Consider the following 12,101-nt stretch of genomic DNA (forward strand, 5'->3'; position numbering starts at 1 on the left):
GATTTACCTGGACTATGGGGTTATTCCTGAGGAGCGATGCGAAACTCACTGACACTCGGCTATAATCACTTAAAAACACTCTGGAACGAAACACAGACACTGCACTCCCGACCGCCATAATGCCATCACCGAGACTGGGCGACTCGTGGGATAGGGCACGGTGCCGTTGCGACCAACTAATGTTTGGTTTCCGAGACGGAGTTCAAACCCGTTTCGCGGCGTCGCGACGCCTTGCGCACTGAGTCTTCACTTCGGAAGAACTGGCCACAGTGATGCAACTCCAACAACAAAAACAAAACTTCAATGCAGTTCCCACGCCACGTTGTCGCTTCGAACAAGCTTTCATTAATTGCATAGCAGTGTTGCCAAGTGTGACTGAGTTGAAAAGGGTAAAAAGCGCGTTTTCAGTATCGAAGTCTGAAGGTCAAGGTAGCGAGTCGGAAGCAAATTTCGGGGGAGGGGGGGGGGGGCGATCTCAGATCAAAAATTTCTCCCAGGTGAAGAGGGATCAATTGTAAAAATTTCCTGGAGATCGCAGAAATTTATCTTTTTGAGGGGTGAAAGGGGGTTGATGACACCCCTAAGGACTTTCACTTGTTGAGACCTTTGAAGGGGGCTAATAGAAGTTGTTGCGCTCCCAACAAGTATTAGTACCTAGAGGCTGACCCTCCTATGACCGATTTGGGTAAAAGTATCGAATAAGTATTTGAAAATTCGTTTTTCTCCTCCATCTGAAAAAAAAAAAAAGTTTCTCTCCTCCACCCCCTCCCGCCAATAAGACAACATAATTATACATACACTTTCTGATTTGTATTTCTGTCATGAACTTTTTCTCAAATTCATCTAGGTATCTGAAACACCAAAAAAGTTCTTGCTCTTTTTTAGAGCACTCAAATATTCTTTCCACTTTTAATTTAAACAGGAAAAAACAGGATTGGATTAACAATTTTTCCACAACGAACCGATGGGACTTTTCCAACCCTTGATTTTGAAAGTGATGAAATATTTTTTATTTTTGTTTTTCTTATCATGTTTAACAAGAATGAAAAAAATAATGGCAAAACAAAATGAAAGTAATAAAAAATGCATCACTAAGAAATCTGTTGCATCATTCGCCAAATCGCCCCTCCCCCAAAAATGTTCCCACTAGGTTCCGTCCTTGTGACCATCATGGGTCCATATGAGATTGTCATATGACAATGCGGGAATACTTGATACCTACTGATAGTGTAATTTTGAAATTTCAGAATGGTAGAAAAGATTGGAATCATTGGACTCATTTTTCAAAAGATAGGTTTTTCAGACCCCATCTCTGAATAAAATCGATTGTCCCTGGCCAATTTAGATAAATTTTGGCAAATTGCTACCTTTGGAGGATTGAGTATCAAAGTTGAAACATTCAAGCACCTGAAACTCAGATACACTGAAGATTTTGCCACTTGGTTTGAACTGAACTATTTTTTTAAAAAAAAATATTCTCTATCAATATAATATGAAAAGTTCTTTGAAACCTTCATTAAAGTTCAGATAAGAGAAAATTTTCCTTAAAAAAAGTAGGTATGAATGGGACCATCAAAATAAACATCTGAAATGTTATTATTTACTCATATACCTTGTAAATAGCTCAAGCTTCATGCTGGAAAAATTTTTCTGACAGGAATTACGGCTTCCGATTGATATCTATTATTGAATTTTGCTCTCTCCAATTTCAGTTAGTTCAGTTTAGTTTGAACATTTCATGCTCTGGCGTATTGGATTAGTGATTCATTGTAAAACCTTATTTGGACTTCCTTTTTATGAAAAAAAATTCTGCCTTTTTAATGTGAAATTATTTTAATTTTTCGACTTTGACCCTGCTTCTCCCTCTGAAAATTTTTTTGGGGACTGTAGTTTGGGAAAATGACAATAATTCAGGCATGCCATTCTATCGGATTCGAACTTCAGTATCGAGCCACACATGAACTTTCTTTAATAAACCCTTTGAAAAATATACATCTAATTAGAGGGATCCTCTGTTCTCATTTCAAAGGCTCAACAGTCTCTAAGTCATGATGCATATCATATCAAGGGATTAACCCACTATTTACTCAACTTATGGACATATCGATGGTGTAAGTCAGCAAGTCACATAACTCAGTTTGCGATGTCGCAATTGTGCCATACTTAATGTTTTAAACGGAAAACTACTCAACGGCAATTCTTTAAAACTGCCGTGATTTTCCTTCTCTGTGCAAAGAAAATTCTGTGGAAACTTCTCGGAATGATGTCAATTTGTTCTCCTTTAAAAAAATAACATAGAGGCGGAAATTTTCAGACACCGCGAAAGAGTTATGTGATTTCCAACTGACACCGTCGATATAGGTAGTTGTCATAGATTTTGCAGAATTTATCAAACTGTACTTTTTCCTGAAGCAAAATATTTTTCCTTGAGAAATCTCAGTAATCTCATGGAAGATTACGGGCGTAAATTAATCCATTTGATGAGAGACAGTTCCATGATTGGAGTAATGTTGCAATGCACTACTATAATCATGGTTGGAAGCATCTTGATCAGAAAGAAATCAGATAGTTTTTATTAGTCAACATTTTATTGAACTGATTCATCAATAAATAAATAAATAAACAAGTAAATTTAAAAAAATTAATTACACAGCAGTTACAATTTTACACGTTAGGCAACATGAAACATCAGTAACAAGTAGGTGAAAGCATTTGTGAAACAGGGAGGGTTACTCCAGAAATTAGAAAAAATGTATTAGCACAGGGTGGGCATTATTAGCACAAAGACACTTGATACAAAATAAAAAAAAATGAAATTATAGAAACAGAAGTGCAAATCTATGCAAAGAATTTAATAATTTATGGCACAATAAATCCATCTTCGATCAGATAATCAGCAACTCCTAAATCATTTATCGAATTAAAGGGGACTTCCAAAATTAAAATGGCACTTTTTAGGGAGCTTTACCACTGTGGGGAAAAAGGATAAATTTTTAACAAATTTCAAGCACTGAAAAACAGACATGAACTTCTCTCTGAGTGGCGTAGTAATTAATAATTGCAGTCTAAGAATTACTTGTTACAAAAGCCTGCAGAAACCAGAATAAATATGGTAACCTATAACAAATGTGAGTGCTAGCATGACAAAATGACTATTTGCTTGTCTTGATTATTTAAAATCACATTGATTCAAAGTGGCGATGGTGCACTTTCCAGACCTGTTTCCTTAAAATACTGATGGTTTTTCTGGAACTTCAACAGTTTTAACAGCACTTCTGTGCCTTCAACTTTAAATTTAAAAAATTTCAGCAGGATTTATTAGTAAATTCTTGAATAAATCACCTTGGAAACTACTATAACACCCCTCAAACGGAAACGTTTCCCAGCACTACGGAATGGACTATCCTCGGATGACTTCTCATGCTGTGTTTCCAAATTACATTGCAAGGATGGTCTATTATCTGATTGGTCAGATGCTTCTTCACACAAGAGTGACTAACAAGTACCCGCACTTGTTCTAGGTTACTCTATCTTAGACAAGTAATCTGAGGATTAATTATGAGAGAGAAGTAAAAGGAATAAGAGGAGAACCTGTATGCTGTATATTTTATATTGTAGTATTTATATATGCTATTTTACATTCGCTGAAGCTTTTTACTTATCGTGTAGAATGCTTTCAATTGTTTCATAGTATTTCTGATAGCTCTGAAAATGGGTGCAGGATGTAAGCCACCTAAAAAGCTTTGGCAAAGGTGAGACAGTCTATGTAAAAATACTACGGTAAAAATGTGTAGCATACAGATTCTCCTCCCATTCATATTATTAACATTATATGTGGTACTCCTTCCACAATGTTTAAGTTAAAAGAGCAAAGAAAAGGTAAATTTCTATGGCAGGATAGTCTTCAATAGACCACTGGCCAAGATGCAAATTTGAGCATGAAGATAAATGTTTTCTCATCAAAATTTTACGTAAAATACGGTTTGAGCGATTACAATTTTTGAAAGGAACTCCTAACTAAGATATTGATGCATACATTAAAACTTTCTGCTCCAGAAAAAACCATAATGTACATAGTTAAATCAGACACAATGAAATTCACATACCTAGACTCTGGTATTTTTTGGGGAGTAGATAATTCTAATTATTCGCAAACAAAGCTAAATAAAGACATTAGAATCTTGGTTAGGAATTAATCCCAGTAATTTTTGTTGCACAAATTGTGTGTTAGGTGACATCTTGAGGAGGGAGCATTTACCAGAATGCTTAGATTTGTACCTAGATAAGAGGTCCGTTTTTCGGCTAGGATCTGAAAAAGATTTGGTTTTTGGATCCAATTTAAAACAAAATGTTAGGCCTTGTACGAGCAACGGTTAATAGAACTTTGCTGGAACAAGTTCACAGAACTTTCAGCTGCGCATCGTTTTTTGCCCTTTTCCTGTGCACAAAAGAAATAAGTTATATCTCAGCTATGGCTCACTATGCCAAGGTTCCAGGAGCTCGGTGCATGTAAACAAAGTCCTAGAAACTTATGGCCTCAGCGGAATTTACAGGAAAATATGAATTAATAAAAAGAAGTCCTCTGGTAGAAATCTACTGGCAAAGGGTGGAGATGTTCAGGTACCAAATTCTAAGCAAAAATTATTTGACCCACAATAGTATCCAGATGAACAGATCTTCAAACTAACATTTTAAATAAGTAGATCTTTAAGTAAGGTGCCAAGTGCTAAAATTAGATATCATTACACAGTAAAGTACAGAAACAAAACAAGTGTGAGCTTAGCAAAGTTAAGGTACTTTTTCCATTCAAGCCATGCTGGAGTGACTTTATTAATTAAAACTTTTGCATAAAAGCTATGAAACAGTTTAAATAAGAAGAAATTTAAAAATGGAAAACAAAACTAGTGTCTATTTCAAGGTAACAAGAAATCAACAATTCTTTTTACAGTGATATGGGAAAAGTAGTGGCATCATTTCAAAGGAGAGAGAGCTGTTTTTTGTCTCCCTGGAGTAAGAAATTACAAAGACAGAAGCAACTTATGGCAATATCTGGCACATTTTGGAGGCTTTTCCTTCATACAATATGAGCGCATACCAATAGCGGACTTCAAGCCCTCTCAAAATTGTAATCTATGATTACACCACTGGGAAAATGGACTGAGCTTCCTAATTTGAAAAATCTACTACACAATTGTTTAACAAATCGAATAGGAATGATATAGCGCAATGAGCACTCTATAAGACTAAACAACACTGAGCCCAGCATCATAAAAAACTATTCTACGTTCTACTAGAAGAGAGGAAACATTGATAAACAGTTAACAAGACATCAAAGAAAAATCTACAAAAATTTGAAGGTCATAGCAACACTTTGTAGTGACGTTGAGCCGAGCTTATTGTAATTTAACTTAGAAAATACAAGAGAATATTCCTCATACTAACTACGCAATAACTCAAACAAAAATATGCTGGAGTGATCAAAACCTTGATTGATGCTGACATGGATTGGAGACTCAAGTTTTTAAACAACATGATAGCAAGCCATTAAGTCAGAATTTCATTCATTGTGAGGGAAGCTTAATTAGGATCTTATATATAAAATCATTAGAGAGCCTGTGGTAAGTTTCCTCTCTTTTTTCTCTTTGTCACAGAGACTGCTGTTTAGAATCAAGAACCAATGATCGACTTATGGAAATGTTTTTCTTCAGAAATAATTGAAAATTGATTAATCAGAAACCAGAGGAAACATATCAGACAGACCTAGGATTGATGTTTAAAACATGGAGAGAAATAAAAAAGACGGAAAAAGGAATATTTCAATGAGTGATTTTTTGATGCATTCATTTTTTATTAATTTATTGTCCGGTGAGAAAATTATGGTTTCTGATTGGTCAAAAAGTGTACCAGGATCTTGACAGGTAAGGAAGCTCTGAAGTCACATGACAATCGAGCAACAGGTTAGGCATGATCCACTTCCTAATCTCTGTAGTAATTCTTCAGTCTCAACATCACTTACAGCAGTGTGATTCACTTATCAACATTAAAGTAAGAAAAAATTAAGTTACAAACTTTGAAAAACTAAGCGCACATTTTTGTGCATTCCAGTCAAAACTGTGAAACGTCCTTACACGATGAAAGGTCTTTGCAATAACTTATAAAACCCTAATTATTAAACTATACATATTTACAAACATGACTTAAAAAAATTTAATTGACTTTATACAACATTGACGATCTTGCCTCTTTTGTGCAGTCTGAATAAATGTATTCTTTCATACAAGAGCCTTTACCACTCATGTGTTAGAATTAGCTTGATAATGAGATTAAAAATTCTTTATTTGTATCTCTAAATAAGTTCTTTCCTGGCTTAATTGTTGTCACAGAAATTTGCTAAGTTCAGAGGTAATTAAAAAGACAATGCAAATACATTTGCACTTTATTGAAATTTCTGCTTATCAATTTTTCATAACGTGATAAAAGCTTCTTTACGGAATAAGTTTTGAGATTCAAACCTGCAGAATGCATTACTCATTATTATCAAAGTGGTATTTTCGATTTGTATAGATAGAGAGCTGATAAAAGTGATACACCAATTTCACCATGCATGAAAATAGTCTCTAAAGTCAAGCTCGTACATTATTTCACAATCAGTCTGATGAGGAAATAATAGTAAAATATGTTTAATGTTATCTGAAACATCATAGACAGTTTTATCTATAAAATTCAAACTATTGTATCCATGGTGAGAAATTCTCTGAGAGTTGTCATTTAACCTTGCTGCTCTTCACCTATTCATTTTGAACAGCATTTGAAGGAGGAGAAAAATTTAAATTTGTTGGAGTGGTAAGGTTTGTAAAAGTATCAATATAATTTGGTTCCTCTTGCATCAGTATAAAAGTTTCTGGGGATTCGACTTCTTTCAGCCTTTTAATCATTCATACAAAAGAATTATACATCAAATTAAAAAGCAGAAAGGCAAAACAAAGTATGTTCGTACACAAATACTTTGGGGTTTTTTTTTGTACACAGAGACAAATTTATGAATGAGTTTTTACAAAGCTCAAACCAAAACAAACAAGAGGGCAAAAGAGAAGATAAGTCACGACAGTTACTCATCGTTATTTACACTATACAAATTAAGTAGGTACATTTAAATGATACAAAATAATATGAAACAATTCAAAAGTATTATAGGTTTCTAATGACTAACACAGAATTTGAAGTAGACATGGTCTTGTTCCTAAAAAGTCTCAGTGGCAAGTAAAAAATGTTTAAAAAAGAGCTGATATGTGTGTGCAACTGTTGCTCATAAAAATAATAATACAAACAAAATGACACTTCAGATTATCTGTAAATTTTAGCTAAATTTTCTGGCGACTGAAATGATTGAAAATGACACTACATAAATAGCAGCTAAAACTTAAGTTTTCAGATGAAAAACTGATATCAAGACCCTTAAATTATATTACTTTTCATTGAAGCATAAATTTTGCTATGGCGATTTTCAGGGGTACTCAATATATTCTAGAACATCACAGCAATCTTGCAAAAAAATCTTTCAACTAATAATGGAGTCTAAAGTCTATACCTAAAGTCAACAAAGTAAGTCTAAAATTTGTTTTAAAGTCAGCTAGCTGCATTCAAATGATAAGAGAACAGCTCCATAGAACAAAAGAAGCAATCCAAAAGTAGATCGGGCATTATAACATTCAAGACTCTTTTCTTCTGGATATCCTTGTTTTTTTAGTCCTCACTTGGGTAATCGAAGGCCCATGGACTGGAGGCTGTGACTTGATGGCAATTATATTTTTTCTGTTTAATTCACAGACAACATTAAAAAATGGTTCCGAAGTTTTCTATGATACTAATTTTCATTTGAAGTTAAAGCTCTTTTTAAAAAATTTTGATGTTACATTATGTTTACCTTTTAGGTCCCATGGAGAAAAAGTACTTGAATGTTAGTGCCGAGTTAATTTTAAAAATAGTCTATAAAATTGCAATTGTTCCAGACTTGACATTTGCAAATATTTCCTAATGGGTTGAATTTTCCTATTTATCTGGTTTTGTCAGGGAAAGGGAGAGACGAGGACAAAAAGAAAATCATTTGTCAAATTTTAAGAATTCAACTTCAAAGGTGAAGATGGTCAAAATTTTCAAAAGGCAGCTACAAAAAAACAATTGCTACATTTACTACAGATGAAAAGAGGAAATGACCTTTAGAAGAAAAAGAAGAAAAAAAAAGCTATGAAAACAGCAAGGAAAATTTTTTGAAATTGTTTTTGTTGCTGTAGAAAAAGGCTACAATGATCCAAATTAAAAGAATGATACGTTGATTTTACTGGATGGAAATGCGAACTTAGAGCTAGTTACAGAAATACGATCGTACAATAAAATAGATAATCAATTCAAATAGAACAATGGAATCTTTTAAAGTATTGTCTTTTAAACTACTTAAGAGAGTGCATCCATTTACCTCTGTTGGATAGACTTATTTCGTAGCTTGTTGCCATGCCGTTTAGGCCACTTTTTAAACCCTAAAAGAGAGAAAAAAAAGAAGGTTTTAAAGATTTAAAATATACATAATTAAATATTCAACCATTTTGCTTGGTAAGAATTCTGCATACTCATTTGCAAAATTAATAGATGTACATTGCAAGTGAGTACACAAAATTTTTATCATTTTACACACTTGACTTGTGACTATCCCACCACAAAGTTTCTAATTTTGCTTGGTTTTGGAATTTCTTTGCTTTTTCATTAATATATGCGCAGTAAAAATATTAATCTAGTTCTACATTTTGCCATCGTTTTGATGTGCAGATATGGCACCCAAAATAGCAGAATTTCATGATGTTGATTGAATTATATTAAATCAGGGAGGCAGAGATGTTTCATCTTCTAAGTTTTAACCAGTTTTTTCAGAAAAGCTTCCAACTTTTTCCGACCCCAAAATTCAAAAATGGATAGAAAAAAGAAGAAAAAATTCATTCCTGGCGACAAGTTTTCAAACTTGACAATTGCAAAATGACTAAAACAAAATAAATGCCTTTTAGAAGTCAAGGTTCGAAGTAATCAAGTGAAGTGTTGAAAGTATCAAAATACTCTTCTTTCTAACAATTTTGCATCTTGTTTCTCACTGCAACTCTTCTGATTTTAACAAAAATATAATGTATTGTATTTTTAAAGCCATTTTAGTTTTTTCTAGCTACCACAACTGTAGCTGTCTGCTAGAAATCATTGGTAACATAATGAATGAAAATTGTCATTTAATGGACGGTTCATGGAAATAGAATAAAACTGCAAGCCTACAGCAGTATAATTCAATTATGATAATAAATACTCACGAAGTGCATGTCAGGAAATCATAGAGTCACTAAGATCATCTTTGAGCCACTGAGGAATCATTCGATATCCCAAGCGCTTGAATAATTTCACAAGAGCTGTATTGTGGCTTTGATAGAAACGCTAGAAAATAGTAAAAAAAAAAAATAAAAGGAAAAACAATTAAAAAATGGAATGAAGTACAAAATTAGTTTCTGGTAGAAACTCATACTATAGACTATAAAAATTAAAATTGCTGTTCTTCCATCCTGCAATACAAGCAGTTTGAAAAACGGCTCATGGCAAAACTAGCCGCCAGATGGGAGTCTGTTTCAAGTAATCTTTTAATCCTTAATCAACGTATAATCATGGCATCCAAAAATGAACAGAGCATAGAATATGGATCCAGGCACATTTCTTTTCAACGTATTTATTCGGCATTAGTTACGAAACATTGAATATTCCGTTCATGAGATAAACATAAGTATTCTTGAATCAAAACACGCACTTGAATGGTTTTGGCAATCTCCTCAATCAAGAATTGACCCCTCCCCATCTTACACTGTTCAAAGTGTCAACAAAGTCCAAAAGCTGAGCCAAAGCACCAAGATTGAAGTTGCCATATTCTCATACTGCGGAGGCTGTTACAGTAACACTTAGTTAGCAATTTAATGCAAAAGGATCATTGTTGGTTCCATGGACGGGAAGTTTGAATTAATGCCTTAAGTATCTTGGTTAATATCTTGGTTACAAGTTACTTCTAGTAATTTTTTATGTACAGATCGTGCACCTAACATCACATAAACCATCTTTCACTTCACTTATGTTATTTGCTGCTTATGTGCACATAGAAGGTATGTTATGAGTTCAGGAAAAGATGCGTTAAAGGAATCAATAGGTCCTGCCGGCAAGTCAACATTTTCAATACCTGACACTCCGTCTGCCGCTAATTATCAGATGAGCAACATTTGACTGTCATTTGGGTTTTTGCCAGTACATTGAGGAGCAAAATAAATAATTTTATATGCTTGAACCTTGGCGATAGAGGTTTTTCTTTGGCAAGATTATTTTAATGTGATGTCAACAAGCTATGGCTATTGTATGAAAACTCAAAATGCTCTGTTTACATACATAATAGACAAAATTTCGAATATCCATTTTGCTTTCCATAACTTTAAATCAAAATTATAAACAGCAGGTAATACCTTTAACAGTTTGTAAGACTTTTCATCCATCGGTTTATATCCCCTTCCTTTGTTGCGTCCCAAACATTTGGTGTTATCATTCTTCAGCACTTGACAGAAAAACCCTTTTCGCGGATCATATCTAAACAGAATTACACATTTTTAAAAAGAATGTTGAAATAAATAAAAAGAGAAAAAACGGTGAGCACAATATGAGAATGTCTGGATGCCATTATCTCAACTTCTTCTATTAAGGAGAAAAGGGTTAGTAAGCACTTTGAATCTTATGCTGTTTTCCTTCTGGCTTTGGACTAAGTACAGAATTGTTAAGATGTTCAAAAGAAACGACTGTTACCCTCCAACTTCCATTCTATTTCAGCTTAGAGTCCCAGTTAATATTATTAATAAATCCATCAAGAAGGAGAGTTTTTTCATGAGATTGTAACCTCTTTTCAGACAAGGGGTTCTGAGACAACTTTAACTTTTTAATGTCAATGCTTTAAATGTATTACATTGTTCAAAATTTTATAAACGAAGGGCATTTTTATGACGGTCAGTAAATTTTAAGCTCACTACTCAGACATGAATGCCGTTCTAAGTTATAGAAATCTCAGTTAAAATGCACCATCACTTTATAATAGCGATGGATACGGAGACCTCTGGTTTTATTGAAAAGTTTCAATTTTATCCATTTGTCAAACCATGTATCACTATATGAGATTTGGACCCATGAAGTCAGGTACTTTTTGGCTCCAAATCAGAGCTTGAATGGTTTTTTATACAAACAGCCTCCATTAACTTCCTTAATTCAAGCAATGAGGCTCTATTTTGTGTCCACTTCATTTTGTTCCAAAACACTGGGCAAAATTTAAAAAAAACAAAAATTTTTGCAAGTACTTCTAATCAAGCGATTAAGTTTAAAAATAATGAACAAAATGTCAACATTTTTGTAGTTTGAAGTACCTTAAATGTTGAGAGTAGTCATAAATAGGTGTGATGTTGAGGAACTTCTGTAGCCCAGTCATAACTCCTATTGGATCCGAGCGGAGTTGATCTCCATCAATGATTTGCAGCTGTTGCATAGGGAAATAAGTGAGCCACCTTTCTAGGTGTTGAGCATATTTGCCTGGGTTCAAGCACCTGAAAATTTTGAAATTGGACGATGATAAATGAGAAGTTCAATGTTCAAATTGATAACATTTTTTCATACTTATAAGGTAATTCTAAATTGTTGTTTTGATGGTCAATAGATAACCTTGCCACCTTAGAAAATTACTTTTTGCCGATTTAAAAATCCACCCTTATAAAAATCAAGCAATATCAACAAGAATCTTCTCTCACCAAAACATCGTTAGTTATAGGATTCATTTTGTTAAATTTTGTAAAAGGTCACTTGGGCCTCAAATTTTTGGATATTTCCAGCATATACTTTCTCCAGGAAAGCACCATTATATTTGAAATGTTTGCAAAGGTCTATTTTTTGGAAAAGGCATCTAGGTGCAGCAGCCAATGCCTCACACTCTATGGGTAAAAAGTAGCAACATAATTAATTTTTTATTACAATATCCCTATTTTGTTTAAAAAACAATTGACTCG

General features: G+C 33.7%; 2 protein-coding genes across 5 annotated transcripts in view; both read right to left on the reverse strand.

The window, feature by feature from the left end:
- MCU (mitochondrial calcium uniporter) overlaps nt 1-273 on the reverse strand; it is a 389,493-nt gene extending 389,220 nt beyond the window's left edge. The window contains exon 1 of the mRNA XM_072298277.1: nt 8-273. Coding sequence (XP_072154378.1) covers nt 8-118 — 111 coding nt within the window. The 5' untranslated portion in view covers nt 119-273. The remainder of the gene's footprint in view (nt 1-7) is intronic.
- A 2,296-nt stretch (nt 274-2,569) lies between these two features.
- The window catches only part of sfl (N-deacetylase and N-sulfotransferase sfl), a 172,107-nt gene continuing 162,575 nt past the window's right edge, over nt 2,570-12,101 (reverse strand). For all 4 annotated transcript variants that reach the window (XM_072298282.1, XM_072298283.1, XM_072298285.1 and 1 more), the window contains 4 exons: nt 11,469-11,645; nt 10,527-10,647; nt 9,345-9,465; nt 2,570-8,534 (listed from right to left, as the gene is read on the reverse strand). In XM_072298282.1, coding sequence (XP_072154383.1) covers nt 9,355-9,465; nt 10,527-10,647; nt 11,469-11,645 — 409 coding nt within the window. In that variant the 3' untranslated portion in view covers nt 2,570-8,534; nt 9,345-9,354. The remainder of the gene's footprint in view (nt 8,535-9,344; nt 9,466-10,526; nt 10,648-11,468; nt 11,646-12,101) is intronic.

Source organism: Bemisia tabaci, chromosome 3, assembly GCF_918797505.1.
Source record: "Bemisia tabaci chromosome 3, PGI_BMITA_v3".
Lineage (NCBI taxonomy): Eukaryota > Metazoa > Arthropoda > Insecta > Hemiptera > Aleyrodidae > Bemisia > Bemisia tabaci.